This window comes from Portunus trituberculatus, chromosome 2, assembly GCF_017591435.1.
Source record: "Portunus trituberculatus isolate SZX2019 chromosome 2, ASM1759143v1, whole genome shotgun sequence".
Lineage (NCBI taxonomy): Eukaryota > Metazoa > Arthropoda > Malacostraca > Decapoda > Portunidae > Portunus > Portunus trituberculatus.
The window spans coordinates 252,417-274,094 of NC_059256.1; the positions used below are offsets into that span (position 1 = coordinate 252,417).

A 21,678-nucleotide genomic window follows, 5' to 3' on the forward strand; every position below is an offset into this window, starting at 1 on the left:
GTTAACCATAAAATTCGTTTACTCTACACACGCATCACTTAAGCCCTGCCCCCACACTCCAAATCGTTTAGAAAAAAAAAAAAATTCGCGTCCCGCCCACCTGTCCTGTTATCTGTCCACCTGTCTATTTCCATTCCTAACACTCCATTATCTTAACACTTCAGTTATTTTTCCTCTATCCAGCCTCTCTTGTGTGACTAATCAAGACCCATTCATCACTTCACCAATGTTGTGTCTTATTTGGGTTGATTTTATCAAATTGCAGACACAGGTGTGGAAAAATTTCTTAATGTGGCTTCTTTTTTCATGTTTTTTTTTTAATGAATGTCTTTTTTCATTCATAGAAAGTACATACAAACCAGTTTTGAAATGAATGCGCTAACAAATGTGAATAATTCGTGTAAACAGTTTCCACGAACCAGCAACATGATTATTCAGATGAATAACAACGTTACAGCTAAACATACATTGTAAATAAATGATTATTCAGATGAGTAATAGCGTTAGAGTTAAATATATGTTGTAACTAATTAAACATTGTTAATTGAGTAGGAGTAAAGAAACATCAGATGTGCTTTCAGCGTAGGAGCAGCAGCAGCAGCAGCAGTCTGTGTGCGCCACGCCTCACACAGTGTCCCGAGTGTTCTGACAGCATGAGTCTCTCAGGCTATGTACGGGTTCATCTTTCTTCATTCATGCATGCGATGAAGACACCAGAGTGTCCTTGAAGAGGATGGAGGCTACCTTCCTCTGGTCGAGGGAGGCAGGCAACACGCTTCTATTGGGCAGAAGGGAATACACAAGGCTCTGCGGCCCCTCTGCCCTGAATTGTCTGTGCTTCTTTGGGCTTTTTCTCATTGGGTGAAGTGTTGGATTCCACTCGGCATCCAATCCAATGTCATCCAATGCACTGTGGCAGCAGTGCATTGGATGACGTGGCGGGTGATGCAGTGGGGCTGCTGGTCTTCTATAAGACGGGCGGTGGACTTCGCTGATAGCTAAACCCCATTATGTGGAGATGGCGACAGTGGGTGCCAGCGATAGGTTGGTGACCCATTCAGTGGGGTATGCACAGTGCATTCCCCTTATGCATTGTTTGGCCGCACTGAGTTGGGAAACTAATCATCACTGAGTAAGCACGATCATGAATTGTCATTATGAGCGTATATAACACATCAATAGTCTTATAATGTATTATTTATCGAATGTTAGAAGCCACCAAATAGCTCTGACAGGCACAGTTCCGCACGACACCGGCATACCATCACGCGCTTTCATTTTTTTTTTTTTTTTTTATGAATACGGCGAGTTTCACACTTCTTTTGGTGGGGTAAAGAAAAAGGATGATTCATGCTGCTCCAAATAAATTTTCAGTGAGAAATATTCACTGTTTACTAGTTTATTGGTCAAAATCGGTCAGTTCTTCACCTCCAATGGGACAATGCTCATATCCGCACTGAAAATCTCACTTAAATGTCGTGTTTCTTAATTACTTAATGACACATAGTGATCGTGGTAACACACATCAGTAGAATTAGGTCTCCTACAACTTTGGCTGAAAGAAAACATAGACGTAACCCAAATAAACATGCAATAAGGCAAAATATAAGACGCAGTCGATCCGAGCAAAGCGGACTAAACATCCTCGAGTCACAAGGCACCTCCCACTTCCATATTTTACAAAACCTTGGCTACAAAACAATTTTTTTGGAAGTATTTCGACAGTAGAATGAATGTATCATATGAGACAAAATTTTGACTTTCTTGGTGCAGTAGTATTAACATGTAAAGGGAAAATTGATGTCTTTCTTCCTAGCAATCTTGAGAACCGTCCCTCTCGCGAGATTAGCAATTATAAGTCTGTCACTCGCTGCTAGATGATAACTATTTTTACTTCTAAGTGTGTAGTAAGTGGATGGTTAAAGGATGACCCTACCTGTTTAGCATCAACATACCTCACTCCAATGGGGCTATTCTCCCCCCATCCATGCATTACAGGAGGCCTACCTTCTCAACAAGCAGATTTCCTCTACCTAACTTCCACTTCTAAAAGAATTCATGTCTAATTCTTCACTGTATTCTTGCTACTGTTAATTGTTTGCTTAAACAAAATACACTACATTAATGGCCTTCTTAACAATAACACTGCTACTTTTGCAATAACAAACATGGCCTTCTTCTATCCCTAACTCTTGGCAATATCCACAACTGATGCTACAGGATTACTTATGAAGCATAAGGTATCTGGATATTTATGTTATTTTTCTTGCTGTCTTCAAGGTTTATGCTGTGGTCGCCTACAGACCTTTTTATACTGCAACTGATAATACTAGTCTTATTGACTTTATCATTTATTTTGGAAATGATGGGGAATTAATAGTCTATGGTGACTAACCTTCATACTAAGTGGGGAGCTAATGATATATAATTAGTGATATACCTCTCCTCAATTGCTTCAGCTCTGTTGGACTATCCCAATCTATTAAGGAACCTACATTCATACCAACATCTAGCTTCTAGTTTATCTCTTCTTCCTCTAGTTATGCAACCGATTTTTTAAATGTGGTGTTAGTAATTATTAATACCAATGTGACTGTTTCTTGGTGCGTCCTGTTTTTTAAACAATGGTTTTGGTATAACCTAACACTAAACACTAAAGGTTCCTGTAATAATTGTTGGTGTCTCATACCCCTCCCCAGCAGGAGACACCAGTGTTATTCATGACTCAGATGCGGTTAAAACTTATGTTAAAAATTCGATAATATGTCAAAATGTTTCCTTGTAAATGGAAAATAGTGGCCATCATCGTAAAGAAGAGATAATGGCATTTGTAAATGAGTGCGTTGGGGCTCCCTTACTACGGTGAATTTTGGGTTTTGTTTTGTTGATGTTCACAGAAAGGTCAGTGAAGTCTCCACTCGTTCAGCACATGTATCATATGTACAGACTCCAGTGTTTACGACATTTTAACGTGGTAAGTATAACATTTCAGTGTTGCTCATGCCTTCAAGCATGGGGAACTGACAACGGCTCAGGCGCTGGGAGGGAAAGTTAACATGTATGTGCCGGGTTGTGTTGCCCCAATCACTTGTTTACCTCGGCTCCTTTCACTCCAATTCAATTCTTCTATGTTAAGTTATGTTATGTTATATATATATATATATATATATATATATATATATATATATATATATATATATATATATATATATATATATATATATATATATATATATATATATATATATATATATATATATATATATATATATATATATATATATATATATATATATATATATATATATATATATATATATATATATATATATATATATATATATATATATATATATATATATATATATATATATATATATATATATATATATATATATATATATATATATATATATATATATATATATATATATATATATATATATATATATATATATATATATATATATATATATATATATATATATATATATATATATATATATATATATATATATATATATATATATATATATATATATATATATATATATATATATATATATATATATATATATATATATATATATATATATATATATATATATATATATATATATATATATATATATATATATATATATATATATATATATATATATATATATATATATATATATATATATATATATATATATATATATATATATATTTTTTTTTTTTTTTTTTTTTTTTTTTTAACGTAGGGAAGAGGGCCAGCCAAGGGCAAAACAAAGAAAGTTAGAAAAAAGCCCACTTGAGTGCTGGTTCTCCAAAGAGTACAAAAAGTGCCAAAACCATCAGCCAGAATTAGGGGAGCAAATGCCTCGATACCTCCCTCTTAAAAGTAGACAAGTTGTAGGAATTCGGAAATACAGATGCAGGGAGGGAGTTCCAGAGTTTACCAGTGAAAGGGATGAATGATTGAGCGTATTGGTTAACTCTTGCATTAGAGAGTTGGACAGAATAGGGAAGAGAGGAAGAAGAAAGCCTTGTGCAGCGTGGCCGCAGGAGGAGGGGAGGCATGCAGTCAGCAAGATCAGTAGAACAGTTACCATGAAAATAGCGATAAAATATAGAAAGGGATGCAACATTTCGGCGGTGAGAAAGAGACTGAAGACAGTTAGTCAGAGGAGGGGAGTTGATGAGACGAAAAGCTTTCGATTCCACCCTATCAAGCAAAGCTGTGTGACTGGAGTCCCCCCAAACATGCGAAGAGTACTCCATACAGGGATGGATAAGGCCCTTATACAGAGTAAGCAGGCGGAGGGGCGAGAAAAACTGGCGGAGACGCCTCAGAACACCTAATTTCATAGAAGCTGTTTTAGCAAGAGATGAGATGTGAAGCAAAGGACAGACCGAGGATAATCATTGTGGAAGAGGGAGACAGTTGAGTGTCATTGAAGAAGAGGGGATAGTTGTCTGGAAGGTTGTCTCGAGTTGATAGATGGAGGAATTGAGTTTTTGAGGCATTGAAAACTACTAGATTTTCTCTGCCCCAATCGGAAATCATAGAAAGATCGGAAGTCAGGCGTTCTGTGGCGTCCCTCGCGTGATCTGTTAATTTCCTGAAGGGTTGGACGTCTCTGAAAAAACGTGGAAAGATGTTGGGTGGTATCATCAGCGTAGGAGTGGATAGGGCAAGAAGTTTGGCTAAGAAGGTCATTAATGAATAATAGAAAGAGAGTGGGTGACAGGATAGAACCCTGAGGAACACTACTATTAATAGGTTTAAGAGAAGAACAGTAGCCGTTTACCACAGCAGCAATAGAGCGGTCGGAAAGGAAACATGAGATAAGGTTGCAGAGAGAAGGATAGAAGCCGTAAGAGGGCAGTTTTGAAATCAAAGTTTTATACCAGACGCTATCAAAAGCTTTTGATATGTCTAACGCAACAGCAAAAGTTTCATCGAAATCTCTGAAAAAGGATGACCAAGACTCAGTAAGGAAAGCCAGAAGATCACCAGTAGAGCGACCTTGACGGAAGCCATACTGGCGATCAGACAGAAGATTGTGAAGTGACAGATGTTTGAGAATCTTCCTATTCAGGATAGATTCAAAACTTTAGACAAGCAGGAGATTAAAGCTATAGGACGGTAGTTTGAGGGGTTAGAACGGTCACCCTTTTTAGGAACAGGCTGAATGTAGGCGAACTTCCAGCAGGAAGGAAAGGTAGAAGTCGATAGACAAAGTTGGAAGAGTTTGGCCAGGCAAGGTGCAAGCACAGAAGCACAGTTTTGAGAACAATAGGAGGGACCCCATCAGGTCCATAAGCCTTCCGAGGGTTTAGGCCAGCAAGGGCATGGAAAACATCATTACGAAGAATTTTGATTGTAGACATGAAATAGTCAGAGGGAGGAGGAGAGGAGGGACAAGCCCAGAATCGTCCAAGGTGGAGTTGTGAGCAAAGGTTTGAGAAAAGAGTTCAGCTTTAGAGACAGAAGAGATGGCAGTGGTGCCATCAGGATGAAATAAAGGAGGGAAAGATGAAGAAGTGAAGTTATTTGAGATGTTTTTGGCTAGATGCCAGAAGTCACGAGGAGAGTTTGAGTTTGAAAGATTTTGACATTTCCTATTTATGAAAGAGTGTTTGGCAAGTTGAAGAACAGACTTGGCATGAGATATAAAGTGCATGAGATTCAGGAGATGGAAGGCTCAAGTACCTTTTGTGGGCAACCTCTCTATCATGTATAGCACGAGAACAGGCTGAGTTAAACCAAGGTTTAGAAGGTTTAGGTTGAGAAAAAGAATGAGGAATGTACGCCTCCATGCCAGATACTAACACCTCTGTTATGCGTTCAGCACAAAGAGATGGGTCTCTGACACGGAAGCAATAATCATTCCAGGAAAATCAGCATAATACCTCCTCAGGTCCCCCAACTGGCAGAGGCAAAACGCCAGAGGCACCTTCGCTTTGGGGATCCTGCGGAGGGATTGGAAAAATAGGACAAGATACAGAAATGAGATTGTGATCGGAGGAGCCCAACGGAGATGAAAGGGTGACAGCATAAGCAGAAGGGTTAGAGGTGAGGAAGAGATCAAGAATGTTGGGCGTGTCTCCAAGACGGTCAGGAATACGAGTAGGGTGTTGCACCAGTTGCTCTAGGTCATGGAGGATAGCAAAGTTGAAGGCTAGTTCACCAGGGTGGTCAGTGAAGGGAGAGGAAAGCCAAAGCTGGTGGTGAACATTGAAATCTCCAAGAATGGAAATCTCAGCGAAAGGGTAGAGGGACAGAATGTGCTCCACTTTAGAAGTTAAGTAGTCGAAGAAATTACTATAGTCAGAAGAGTTAGGGAGAGATAAACAGCACAGATGAATTTAGTTTGAGAGTGACTGTTAAGTCGCAGCCAGATGGTGGAAAATTCGGAAGACTCAAGAGCGTGGGCACGAGAGCAAGTTAAGTCGTTGCGTACATAGACGCAACATCCAGCTTTGGAATGAAAATGAGAATAGAGAAAGTAGGAAGGAACAGAGAAGGGCTACTGTCAGTTGCCTCAGATAGCTGTGTTTCGGTGAGGAAAAGAAGATGAGGTTTAGTAGAGGAGAGGTGGTGTTCCACAGATTGAAAATTAGATCTAAGACCGCGAATGTTGCAGAAGTTAATGTAGAAAAACTTGAGGGAGGTGTCAAGGCATTTGTGGTCTTCAACAGGAGAGGTGTCCGACCTGGGGACATTTTTGGTCCCCTCCCCAGAGGGGGACTCCGAGGCGTTGTTTATTTTGGGTCCCATTTATTTTTTTTAATTTTGATTTGGAGTGAGGGATGTATGTGTGGTAAGTGCATGTAGTTTTGTGTGAAGAAGGAGAACTGTCTTTAGAGGGTAGGCTGTGACTACCCACTTGAGTTGTGAGACACAAAGGGAAACGTTCAACGAGATCACAACTAACTTTAATGGAAGGTTCACAGCACCTCCTGAACTAGTGCTATTAGATCTCACTGGGAGTAAGTTATTGTTTCGGTAGGTGTCTACTACCTCCTATATATATATATATATATATATATATATATATATATATATATATATATATATATATATATATATATATATATATATATATATATATATATATATATATATATATATATATATATATATATATATATATATATATATATATATATATATATATATATATATATATATATATACAGCCTGCGCATAATGAATTAGGCCGCGATGCGACCGAGAGCATCCGTTTACTTACTTTCACTTATCCCCCTGCCATCACGGTTGTGTAGGATTAGTTACAATTATCGTACATCTGGCATTTAATTAAGACAATTGGCAACTAAATGAAGTATGTCCTATATAGATAAATCAGTTGCATGTTGTATGGTGTGGCAGCAACAAGCACTGATCTCCAGGATTTGAAATTTCCTGTAATTGAGCGTTACATTTCGGATGGTGTCATCGCTCACCAGGAAATGGGGCGTAAGCCAGACTTGAGCCAGGAGACTATCACCCGTATTCATACCTTACACAAAGCTCATTATAGCACAAAAGAAATTGAGGATGCAACAGAAGTGTTATTAAGGAGCGTGAAGCGGTGGGTGAAAAAGTCCGCGAGTGAACCGATGAAGTGATACCCGTTCATTCAAAACGGCCAGGAAAAGCTAGAAAAGTTAGTAAGCGCACATTAAATGTTATCAAGTGGCAAGTGACGAGTCATCGTACAAACACAGCTCGTGACATCAAACAAAGTAACACAGACTTGCTACAAAATGTGTCATTGAGGAGTGTCTCCCATTACATCCATGACTACTTGGACCTGCCATCGCGCCGTGCAGCACGCAAACCTTTATTAACAGCTCGCCACAAAAAGAACCGCGTCACATTCCCTAAAAATTGTTTGTTGTGGCCACAAGACAAGATTCGAAGTATTCTGTGTTCAGACGAGAGTACTTTCACTGTCACAGGAACACCTTGCAGATATGTTCGTAGACCAAGGGGTGCTGATCGCTATGATCCACGCTATACCAAAACCATTGTTTAAAAAACAGGACGCACCAAGAAACAGTCACATTGGTATTAATAATTACTAACACATTTAAAAAATCGGTTGCATAACTAGAGGAAGAAGAGATAAACTAGAAGCTAGATGTTGGTATGAATGTAGGTTCCTTAATAGATTGGGATAGTCCAACAGAGCTGAAGCAATTGAGGAGAGGTATATCACTAATTATATATCATTAGCTCCCCACTTAGTATGAAGGTTAGTCACCATAGACTATTACTTCCCCATCATTTCCAAAATAAATGATAAAGTCAATAAGACTAGTATTATCAGTTGCAGTATAAAAAGGTCTGTAGGCGACCACAGCATAAACCTTGAAGACATCAAGAAAAATAACATAAATATCCAGATACCTTATGCTTCATAAGTAATCCTGTAGCATCAGTTGTGGATAGAAGTTAGGGATAGAAGAAGGCCATGTTTGTTATTGCAAAAGTAGCAGTGTTAAGAAGGCCATTAATGTAGTGTATTTTGTTTAAGCAAACAATTAACAGTAGCAAGAATACAGTGAAAAATTAGACATGAATTCTTTTAGAAGTGGAAGTTAGGTAGAGGAAATCTGCTTGTTGAGAAGGTAGGCCTCCTGTAATGTATGGATGGGGGGAGAATAGCCCCATTGGAGTGAGGTATGTTGATGCTAAACAGGTAGGGTCATCCTTTAACCATCCACTTACTACACACTTAGAAGTAAAAATAGTTATCATCTAGCAGCGAGTGACTGACTTATAATTGCTAATCTCGCGAGAGGGACGGTTCTCAAGATTGCTAGGAAGAAAGACATCAATTTTCCCTTTACATGTTAATACTACTGCACCAAGAAAGTCAAAATTTTGTCTCATATGATACATTCATTCTACTGTCGAAATACTTCCAAAGAAATTGTTTTGTAGCCAAGGTTTTGTAAAATATGGAAGTGCGAGGTGCCTTGTGACTCGTTTTCGAGAATATCAAATGGTGATTCTCTCTCAACTTAAAAGTTTCAAAATCAAAGTTTTGATTCACGACGAAGTTTTAGCAAGGATTTATTTTTTTCTCATAACTAAAGAAACCATTATAAAAAAAAATAAATCAGGTTTCATTGTAACCTACAAATCATAAACCAAAGGAAAAAAATCGAGTATACAAATGAATGAGAAACATTAATAATAATAATAATAATAAAGATATTGGTAACAATAGTAGGAGTAGTAATAATAACAATAATACCTTATTGCTATTACTTATCATCACAGTATTAAAAACTTCATAATTCTGTATCACTCACGCAATTCTCAATATTACTGATGATTCTATAGCATTCTTATTTTTAGGCATTCTTCTACTCCTCATCCTTCTCCTGCTCCTCCTCTTCCTTCCCCCAGTCCTCCTCTTCTTCCTCCTCCTCCTCCTTCATATCCTCCTCGTATTTCTTCTTCCTCATCCTCCTCTTCATCAGACTCATTATCTTCAGGAAGGGCTTAAGGATAATATGGGTCGAAACACACCTCGTCACTTCCCCTGTGTGGAACAAGCTAAGGGTAAATAGAAGCAAAACAAAACACACATACACACACACACACACACACACACACACACACACACACACACACACACACACAATCACTCACTCACTCACTCACTCACTCTTTCATACACACATAAGTAACATAGGTGGTTTACAGAGAAAAGTATTGGACTGGACAACAGACTTCTTAAAAAAAAAACAGGAATGAGAACAGTGATAAAGGATGAAAAATCAAAATGGTGTAGAGTTATAAGTGGAGTTCCACAGGGTGATGCCTGATTCAATAAAAACGGCTGAAGATGATACAATAAACACACACACACACACACACACACACACACACACACACACACACACACACACACACAGTAGACATCCAAAAGGATGCAGTAGACACCTGCAGAAATAAAAATCTACACTCAGCGAAGTCTAATATACTTGTTCAAGGGGTGCTGTGAACTGACCATAGAAAAACTAGCTGTCACCTCGCTGAACGTTTCCCTTTATGTCTCACAACTTGAGAGGACAGTCACAGCCTGGCCTCTAGAGAAAACTCTCCTTCACACAAGGCACCTACATATAATAACACACACACTCCCTTCTTGTTATTCAAAATAAGAAATGGTAAATCTTCCACCAGCCTTGAAAACCCTTTGTGGGAATAAGACCATAAATACCCACCAGGTCAGACTATTTTTCTGGTATCGACCCAAAATGTTTTGAGACACCCCCTCAATATTTTCCCCCATTAATTTAATTTCTTTAATATCTGCGGTATTAGATTTAACTTTCAGTCTCTCTCTCTCTCTCTCTCTCTCTCTCTCTCTCTCTCTCTCTCTCTCTCTCTCTCTCTCTCTACTGGACTTCATCTTCTTTACCTTGCCAGAACACAGGTATCCGGGGCAACTGGGAGTAGCCCCTTTTCTGTTACCTCTTTTTTTTTCTCTCCTCGTTTTCGTTTCAAAGTTGGGTGTTGCGTCGCAAAAACCTGATTTGCACACGTGCTCACGCTCTTGTATCTATCAAGTTTTCCATCATGTGGTTATGACTTTAGAGTGACTCTATAACTAAATTTATATGTGCTGTTTACCTCTCCCCAAAGTTCTTTGCCTATAAAATAATATCTCTTTAAATTCAAAAGAAGAACATATTATCACACTATCCTTTCACGGATATCTCCATCGTTGAAGAACTAAATTGTCACGAGTAGCTTTGATTTTCCTCTCCCGTGACTAACCATCCTGGTGAACTAGCCCTAAACTTTGCTCCCTTCCAGCAGCGCCCACTATCTCGGGACCTTGGCCGGCTTCCTCCTCAATGGTCACAAGGGGAGGCTTGAACTCGACCACCACCTTCTTAGTTCGCTTAGCCTGCGAGCGTGTCACTGCCTGGATGACAGGTGGGGCGCTAGGGGCCGCAGGAGGATGGATGGATAGATTTTGTTTAAGGCGCCGCAACGGCTGAGGTCATTTGGCGCCGCTTCAATAATTTAAAAAGTGTTCTAAAAACCGTGTGTGGGACAGAGCTGGCAAAAAATCCTTCTTGCCATCTATAGCAGGAGGGCATAATGAAACAACCGGAAGCTGCCAATAACCAACTCGTGGGAGCCGGAAAGAGTAGACGGGAGTGGGGACGATGGACAAATCCATCATCAGGTTTGCCACTCGAAAGCCAAATGGTTTAGGTAGACTCGGTCGAGTGTCATACGCCTGCGAACGCGAGTCCCGCAACATTGACATACAAGGGATGGATGGATGGATTTTAATTTTAGGCGCCGCAACAACAACGGTCATATGGCGCCGCTACGATATTTTATTTACTACAATGTAGTTTATAAAAACTAAAAGAAATTAAAAATGATAAAATCAAAGGTAACAAAAAATACTAAAACTACAATAAAATTCAATAAAACATTAAAAATATATATAATAAACTTGAATAAAATTCATAAAATAGCTAAAACAAGTGAAAACGATAAAATTAATGGTAATTAAAAACAAAAAGCTCCAATAATATACATAAAACATTAAAATACATATTAAAATTAAATAAAAATCACAGCTTTGGGAGAAGGCCAGCTTCTCCCAAAAATCTAAAAACGTCATGGCCTTGGGCCAGACACTTTGATCCAAGGACCTTTGAGATATAATAGACACCGCTATCTCTACCGCGACAGCGGTAGAGGTAGCGGTGTCGTAACTCTATCAAACTAGGGCACTCTACCAATAGGTGCCGCACGGTAAGCGGCACAAGGCAGTCATCACAGTAAGGTTGAGGGTCCCTGGTCAACAGGTACCTCTGTGTAAGGTACGTGTGACCTATACGCAGTCGCGCCAATAAAGTCTGTAAACGTCGATCTCGAACATGGGTGTATGTCCAGTGAGGGATAGAGGAAATAGTGATCTCTCCCATTTTCGAGGTTGCGACCCCCCGTTAGCCATCTCCTCTGCCAGATTGCTGCAACTGCCTCACGAATTAGAGGAAAGACATCTCGAAACGGAACAGACGCAGGAGATGGAGCGCGACTTGCTGCCTGTTTAGCGAGGCGATCTGCATGTTCATTCCCTGGAACACCAACGTGACCAGGAACCCAACAGAACCCAACACGATATCCTCGTTGTGTAAGAAGGTATAGCCACTCCAGGGCTGATAAAACCAAAGGGTTAAAGGATATAGTGCAAGAGAGAGAAGTAAGAGCACTGCGACAGTCATTAAAAACCAGTAGAGTAAAAATTTTTTGTAAAGCTAGGGCTATGGCAGACAGCTCCGCAGTAAAAACGGACGCCACTGAAGGAAGGCTGCCAGACCGATAAAAAGAGGGGAAAACCACACTAAATCCATCGGATTTGGAGCCATCAGTAAAAACAGGGATATCATCAGAATGCATAAAAAAAGTGTTCTAAAAACCGTGTGTGGGACAGAGCTGGCAAAAAATCCTTCTAGCCATCCATGGCAGGGCATAATGAGATAACAGGAAGCTGCCAATAACCAACTCGCGGGAGACGGAAAGAGTACACAGGAGTGGGGTCGATAGATAACTCTGCCATGAGATTTGCAACACGTAGGCCAAAAGGTTTAGGGAGACTCGGTCGAGTGACATACGCCTGCGAGCGCGAGTCCCGCAACATTGACACACAGGGGACAAAATCAGGCAGACGGTGGGTGCGAAACCAACATCTGAGCATCGAAGACTGGCGCCGGAGGTCGAGCAGCCGGAAACAAGCATCCACTAGAAGGCTAGGTATCGGAGATGCCCGAAATGCACTCGTAGCCAAGCGGACCCCAGCATGGTGTACGGGGTCAAGCGTGCTTAGGCGTGCATCCGTTGCGAATAGATCTCACAGCCGTACTCTAGCATTGGAAGTATAAGTGTACGGTGAAGAAGCAGCAAAGTGCCATCCTGCAGGACGCTTTGAGAGAACGGAAATGTGTAAAACGGCTTTCAAACAATAGGCCAAGATATCGAGTGGCCTCCACACACGAGATGCGTCTATTAGCTAAATATAAATCGGGATCTGGATGGACACCATGATTTAGACAAAAATGCATAGACACGGTCTTTGAGGTGGAGAATCGAAAACCGTTTATGTTGGCCCAACTAGACACCCGATTTATTGCCAATCAGTGACATCCTTGCAGCAGCAAAAGAGATGCATAAGTCGTCCACATATAAAGAGCTGTGAACGCCATCCGGTAGAGTATCTATAACACCATTTATTGCAACTGCGAATAGCGTAACACTAAGAATACTTCCCTGTGGGACACCGTCATTTAAAGCTGTAGCATTGGAGAGAACACTCACCACACGAACCCGTAAAAGACGTCTGGATAAAAACTGCTGGATAAAAATAGGAAGGTGGCCACGGAGACCAAAATTAAATAAGGAACGTAAAATCCCATGACACCAAGCTGTGTCGTAGGCCTTCTCCAGGTCAAAAAATACAGTAACCTGGTGGTGGTAATAAGCGAAGGCCTCACAAAGAGAGATAAAAGAGCATCCGTAGTAGACCTCATTTTTCGGAAGCCGTACTGTACCGATGACAAGTACTTCCCCCTCTCCAAGTACCACATGAGTCTTCCATTTACCATTTTTTCTAACACATTACAAATACAAGACGTCAAAGATATAGGACTGTAATTCGTAGCCTGGAGATGATCTTTCCCAGGCTTCGGAAATGGGAGTACCACTGCCACAGCCCAAGAAGTAGGAAAGTCACCGGTATGCGAAATCATATTATAAAGATTTAATAAAAACTTAAAAGCATTATCAGACATGTGGCGCAAGAAGGCATATGGAATATCATCTGGGCCAGGAGAAGAGTCATGACACTGGGACAAAGCAGTCCGCAACTCGGAGGCAGAGAACTGATACTGATACTGATACTGATACATTTATTGGGCCTTTATGGGTACATTAAAATCAGTATGATACAGAATGTGAAGAATTCCCTCGGTCTGTTGAGCATAAGCTCTTTTACAGACCTATTTGAAATTTATGTTAGGCCGACGCGGTTAGTTGTAGAGGCCTAATTACTATACATATATTTACAAACAAGTAAATTAAAGATTTCCTAACTAAATTCCACTTCTACAACCAAATATACATCTACATAACACATATGTAATAAATGCAGTAATAAATACAGTAGAGGATGATAATGACAAATAGAATAATAGTAATAGAAACAATAGATAATGATAAATGATAAATAATAGTAAAGAAAAATAAATATAATAACATAGCAATGATATTAAAATAATAATAATATAATAATATAACAATTATAATAATAATAGTAAACGTACAATAATAAAACAATTTACATTAAAACATTATTAATAATGATACATTAATAAATAAAATAATAATGAAAATTATACAAATAATAACAATCACATTACAATAATAATAAAAATATAATACTATAATGATAATAGTACTATAATAATAAAAATAATAATAATAATAATAATAATAATAATAATATTTATTATTATTATAATAATAATAATAAAATAATAAATGATAATAGTAAATGTACTATAATAATAAAACAATTTACAATAAAACAATAATAAATAATACAGTAATAAATGATAAAATACTAATAATAATGAGAAATTATACAAAATTAACAATCACATATTACAATAATAATAATAACAATATAAATACTATGATAATAATACTATCATAATGATAATAAAATAATAATAATAATAATAATGATAATAATAATAATTATAATAATGATGTTAATGATAATAATAATAATAATTATAATGATAATGATAATAATAATAATTATAATAATAATGATAATTGTTATGATAATAATAATAATACAGAGCAATAAATAAAAGTCCCTAATATTTACTAAGGAAGAATTGTTTTATCTTGTCCTTAAAAATTTGACGTGATTTGATATTTCTAAGTTGTTCTGGTAGCTGGTTCCACTCTTTGACACCTCTGGTTGTGACATATTGCTGTGCGTGGGATGTTCGACACAGCAGGAGCTTTAAATCATATGGTCTGCGGGTATTAGGGTTGTTAGACATGAAGTTGTTAGACATCCGTAAGAGGAGTGTGGGCATTAATGGAAGACACATAAGCTTTCCAAGAGGCTCTTTGTGCCTCTTTCAAAATGCGGCGGGCCCGAGCTCGGCAGCACAGAAAAGCTTCCAGACACTGCGAGTCCCCACGATGTCGCCGGAGACGAGAAAAAGCAGCCCGTTTCTCTTTCACCGCTGCAGTGCATGCTGCGTTCCATAAAGGAACGGGGCGCTTAGTAAAGCGACCTTACGTTCTAGGGATTGTCTGAAGCGCTACTGAAATTTAAAAAAATCATTAAAATAATGAACAGCCTCAGCACAAGTAGAAAAGTCAGCCAGCGGACGGATAAAAGAGCTAAGGTCTGTGAATCGAGGCCAATCTACATTGTCCAAAACCCAGCGTGGGGGCCGGGACTGTGGCTCAGATTTCACAGATTCTAATAAAATCGGAAAGTGGTCACTACGGTGTAAATCTGGTAGGACCCGCCAATTAAAATCGAGTAAAGAATTAGATGTACAAATAGAAAGATCGATAGCCGTATAAGTCCCAGTAGGACTATGGAAATGTGTAACATCCCCAGAATTTAAAACCTCCAATCCCTCATCCTCAATAAAAGAACCGATTAAAACCCCACGAGGATTACTAGCACCTTCATCCCACAAAGGGTGACGGCCGTTAAAATCTCCCAACAAAAGGAATGGCGAAAGTAGCTGACGCACCAAGCCGTCAAGCTCACCCCTGGAGACAGGAAGCCGAGGAGGGAGATATAAACTGCAGATGGTGTACAGTCGTCCCATAAAGACCTTAACAGCAACCACCTGAAGGGAGAGTTAAGTTGTACCGGGATAACAGGTATATCCTGACGGACTAGAATAGCTGTGCGACCGTGGTGACCCTGGTCAGGGAAAGGAGTGTTAAAAAAGGCACGATAGCCAGGAGGACTAGAATAACTACTATCACCTATCATAGTCTCTTGTAGAGCTACACAGGCTGGAGAGAACTCCGACAGCAAAGCTCGGAGTTCCCCCCACAAGGCCTCTACAGTTCCAATGTAGAAGCTTGAAGACGACTATTTGGGTGCAGTGGACGAGCGAGCCTTTTGAGGCTGCCCGTGACTGACCTAACTAGAAATAATCAAATGACGAGAAGACACCGGGGATTGAGATGTGCTGGGTCGTTGGACAGCAGCCTTTCGGCTTATCGGTGGGTGATGCGAACTATCATAACTTTTACCGGTCCTCGGAGGACGAAGATCAGGCTGGACTGCACTTTCCGATACAGTGGGTCCACGAGGGACGACTGTGACAATATCATCGGACGTCTCCATAATCAGACCGTCCTCATCACAAGAAGCCCGATCAGAGACGGAGGGCGTCGCAGGAGGCTGGACAGAAACTACTGGAGCTACCATTGCAGAACTGTCCCTCGAGGACTCATGATCACGTACACCGGGAGAAACTTTAGACTGCTTAGGCTGAGCTAAATCTATCGACTCCGAAGAGCCGCGGTGCCGTTTGGTCAGGCCCTTCAAAGGCTTAGGCGATACAGGTGGCAAATGGACATCCATTACATGGGTGACTTTGATCAAGTCCGTATTTGTCTTGTCACTTCTAAGAGTTGACTCAACCGAGTTATCGGACAATAGTGCAAACCTATTGGCCAAATGAACAGGACCACCTGCGCCAACAGAGCGAGAGGTAGCAGAAGTTTTCGTCTTCGGACCGGCCAACTCAGCAGAAGAGCGAGCGGCCATTGCAGCATAGGATGTCGCACCAATACCGTCCTTCTGGCGGTACAGGAGTTCACGGCGGGCGGTACCTTAGCTTATGAACTGAGTGTTAGCAAGTTCTAGAATGTCCTGCTCCAGGCGATACCTGGGGCATTGCCTGGAACGTACCTGGTGAGCATCACGGCAATGGAAACAATAAGCTGCACCATTGCAATGTTCTTCTGAATGTGAGTCGAGTGCAGAGCAATTACCAAATCAGGAAGCTTCCTTACACGAGCTTTTGCCGTGACCGTAACCATAGCATGAGAAGCACTGAAGAGGGCGAGAAACAAAGCGCCTCACCCTAAGGTTGATACGACCGATATAAACCCGTTCAGGATGGGTGAAACCCAAAAAAAAGAGAAGGACCATGTTGGAGGAGTTTCTCATCTTCGTCACCTTTTATACTGAGCTAGGGCACATTCCTAGCATTTCCTCTTCTCGGAATTCATAGAGATCTTGGCTATAAACACAACTTTTGCTATAGTTAAAGGTGGGGATGAGCCTTAACAGTCTCATACATGCTCTCAGAAGGGCATGGGAGATGTTGCAACATCCTCGCTTGTGTAAGATCTTTTGCTCGCACAAGCACCCCCTTCCCATACTTTTTTTTCAGATTCCCCTCAGGAATCGTGCCGATTTCTTTGGACAGGTACCGGGAGGCATGGATTAAATTCTCACGCCCATTTCTATAGTACGCCACAAACCAACGTGGCTGTTTGGCGGACTACTGGAACTGAATTCTCTAAATAGTTTTCAAAAACAATTGGTATGTAATCCATGTCACTCTCTGAAATATTACGTGACTGGAGAAATTCAGTTTTAAAGCCATGGCCGGCAAGGGGCAGAGATGCTACATTTTCATAAGCCAGACGGGCTTCATCACATGACAGAAAAGTTACCTAGCAACGGTTAAATGCATTCCTTTTCATAAACCAGTCGAATACGTAGAACCGTGCCATACACCTTGATAAGTGAGTGCAAGGCGTGGTAGGAAAATGATGGATTAGCATTTACCATCAAAAGAGAGTCATATGCAGCAGAAACGCGGCCCTCAGAAGAACTCCCAGAACAGGAGAATGCTGCGGGAGGCCCTTGTGGAGGGGAATCCTTCTTCCCACTCAGACCTGAAGATGACGTCTCGTGGGCCAGGTCAGCCACCTCAAGAGAACCTGAAGATTTTTTGTGTTTTCCCATATAAAAAAAAAAAAAAACTACACAAAAGATTAGCCCCAGGGACAAGGGAAACCACCTACTGGGACTACAATAGGAGGGAGCGCTGGCTGCCGTGGACGGGGTACCTCATCCCCATGCGGACCAGTCGTTTAAAAAAAAGGCCCCACATGCCCCTCCCAAAGCATCCCAGCCTGGACACCCAACTATCCAGCACAGGACGGTGCCTACTGGGCGATCCCTCCAGCAGGTGGCTCCGCTGTCCACTTCCAGCCTACGTAGGAACCATTTAGTCTGGCCCCTCACTGGCGACCTTACTAGCATGGGTAGCCCTCTCCCCCTCGAAAGGGCAGAGCAGGGGCTAAGACCCCTCTAGCCTAGCTCGCCAGGTCACAGGGGCAGGCAAGCACCCCCACCACGACAAGGTGGTTCCCTCAATAAAAGAACCGATTAAAACCCCACGAGAATTACTAGCAGCTTCATCCCACAATGGGTGACGGCCGTTAAAATCTCCCTACAAGAGGAAAGGCGGAGTCAGCTGACGCACCAGGCCGTCAAGCTCACCCCTGGAGACAGGAACCCGAGGAGGGAGATATAAAGTGCAAATAGTGTAGGATCGTCCCATAAAAACCTTAACATCAATCACCTGAAAGGGAGAGTTGAGTTCCAAAGGCACAACAGGTATGTCTTCACGGACTAGGATAGCTGTGCCACCGTGGTACCACGGCCCTGGTCAGGGAAAGGAGTGCTAAAAAAGTCACGATAGCCAGGAGGACTAGAATAAGTACTATCACCTAGCATAGTCTCTTGTAAAGCTACACAGGCTGGAGAGAACTCCGACAATAAAGCTCGGAATTCCCCCCACGAGGCGAGAAGGCCTCTACAGTTCCACTGTAGAAGCTTGAAGATAACTATTTAGGTGCAGTGGACGGGCGACCCTTTTGAATGGGCTGCCCGTGACTCGCCTGACTTGAAATAATCAACCGACGAAAAGACACGGGGAGTTGAGATGTACCGGGTCGTTGGACAGCAGCCTTTCGGGTCTACCGGTGAGTGATGCGAACCGTCATCACTCCTACTGGTCAACGGAAGACGAGGGTCAGGATGGACTGATAGAGTGGGTCCACGAGGGACCACTGTGACAATATCATCGGACGTCTCCATGCAAAGACCGTCCTCATCACAAGAAGCCCGATCTGAGACAGAGTGTGTCACAGGAGGCTGAACAGAAACTACTGAAGCTACCTTAGTAGAGCGGTCCCTGGAGGACTCACGATTATGTGCACCGGGAGAAACCTTAGACTGCTTAGGCTGAGCTAAATCTAACGACTCCGGTGCCGTTTGGTCATGCTATTCAAAAGCTTAGGAGATGCAGGAGGCAAATGGACATCCACTACATGGGTTAGTTTGCAGGTGACTCAAATGAGTCATAAGTCAGAAGGGCAAACCTATTGGCCAAGTGAACAGGACCATCCACCCTAATAGAACAAGAGGTTGCAGAAGGGGTTGTCTTTGGACCGGCAGACTCAACTAAAGTTCGTGCAGCCAATGAAGCATAAGATGTCGCACGGCGTTCTGGCGGTACAGGAGTTCACGGCGGGCGCTACCGAGGCTGATGAACTGAGTGTTAGCAAGCTGTAGAATGTCCTGCTCCAGGCGATACCTAGGGCATTACCTGGAACGTACCTGATGAGCATCACGGCAATGGAAACAATAAGCTGCAGCATTGCAATGCTCCTTAGTATGCGAGTCGAGAAGCTTCCTTACACGTACTTTTGCCGTGACCGTAGCCATAGCATGAGAAGCACCGAAGAGGACGAGAAACAAAATGCCTCACCCTAAGATTAATAGGTCCGACATTAACACGGTCAAGGATGGTGGACCCAAAAAAGGTGAGAAGGACCATGTTGGAGGAATTCCTCATCTTAGTGACCTTTTGGACAGACTTAAGACACATAGCCAGTATTTCCTCCTCGGGAAATTCATTGAGATCCTGACTGTACACACAACCTTTACTGTAATTAAAGGTGGGATGTGCCTTAATAGTCTCAAACATGCTGTCATTAGGGCAGGGGAGATGTTGCAACATCCTTGCCTGCGTGAAGTCTTTTGCTCGCACGAGCACCCCCTTCCCGTATTTCTTGAGGTTTCCCTCAGGAATTGTGCCGATCTCTTTGGACAAGTACCGGGATGCGTGGATGAAATTCACGCACCCATTTCTGTAGTAGGCAAGAAACCAACGTGGAGGCGGGATCTGGCGGACTTCAGGAACTGAATTCTCTGAATGGTTTTAAAAAAGATTTGGGATGTAGTCCGTCTCACTGTTCGAAATATTGCGAGAATGGAGAAGTTGTCTTAAAACCAGAGCCAGCAAGGGGCAGTGATACTACATGTTTTACTGCCAAACGGGCTTTGTCACATGAAAGAAAAGTCACATAGCAGCGGTTAGATGGAAAATCCTTATCATAAACAAGTCGAATGCGAAGAACCGTACCATACACCTTGAGAAGTGAGTGCAAGGCATGATAAGAAAATGATGGGTTAACATTTACCATCACAAGGGAGTCATATGCAGCAGAAATACATTCCTCAGAAGAACTCCCTGAACAGGAGAGCGCTGGCTGCTGTGGACGGGGTACCTCTTCCCCATGCGGACCAGTTGTTTTAAAAACAGGCCCTACACGATACGAATGTTTGTCCACGACAGAGCTGAGACCCCCCTCCTAAAGCATCCCAGCCTAGACACCCAACCATCCAGCACAGGACGGCCTCTACTGGGCGATCCCTCCAGCGGGTGGTTTCGCTGGTCCACTGACATCCTACGTAGGAACCATTTAGTTTGGCCCCTCACTGGCGACCTTACTAGCATGGATAGCCCTCTCCCCCTCGAAAGGGCAGAGCAGGGGTCTAAGCCCCCTCTAGCCTAGCTCGTCAGGTCACAGGGACACGCAAGTCCATCCACCACTACAAGGCGGTTCCCATCTGGTGGGGGTTGAGGAGCGCGGTCCGGGCGGCTCGGGTTTCCGGGGCGTTCCAGAACCCTCTAAGAAACTCAGCCCTGTCCATCCGGGTGGCAGACATTAGTGGAGCAGCAGTCTTCTCCACGGTATTGTGGCTGGCTGGTGGCACCAAACAGTATTCACCCTGCTGGCTGGGCCACACCAGCAGGGCTACAGACTTCTGAAGAGGCTTAGGAATAGCAGGTGAGCGGGTGGATGAATGGATGGATTTTGAATCAGGCGCCGCAACGGCTAAGGTCAATTGGCGCCGGTTCAATAATTTAAAATGACAATAATTAAAAAAAAAACTGTTTTAGTTAAAAACAATACAGTATCTAAAACAAAAAAGAATACAATAAAACTAAATAAAATATTAAAATGCATATACTAAAATAAGAATAAAATTCAGAGCTTTGGGAGAAGGCCTGCTTCTCGCAGATACCTAAAAACGTCATGGTCCTGGGCCAGACAATCTGGTCCAAGGACCTTTGAGATATAATAGACACCGCTATCTCTACCGCGACAGCGGTAGAGGTAGCGGTGTCTTAACTCGATCAAACTAGGGCACTCTACCAACAGGTGCCGCACGGGGAGCGGCACCAAGCAATCATCACAGTACTAGGTTG

General features: G+C 41.7%; 1 protein-coding gene across 1 annotated transcript in view; it reads right to left on the bottom strand.

Moving 5' to 3' along the window:
- Positions 1-9,012: 9,012 nt before the first annotated feature.
- The window catches only part of LOC123507131, a 41,073-nt gene continuing 28,407 nt past the window's right edge, over positions 9,013-21,678 (bottom strand). Inside the window, exon 3 of the mRNA XM_045259746.1 lies at positions 9,013-9,551. Coding sequence (XP_045115681.1) covers positions 9,512-9,551 — 40 coding nt within the window. The 3' untranslated portion in view covers positions 9,013-9,511. The remainder of the gene's footprint in view (positions 9,552-21,678) is intronic.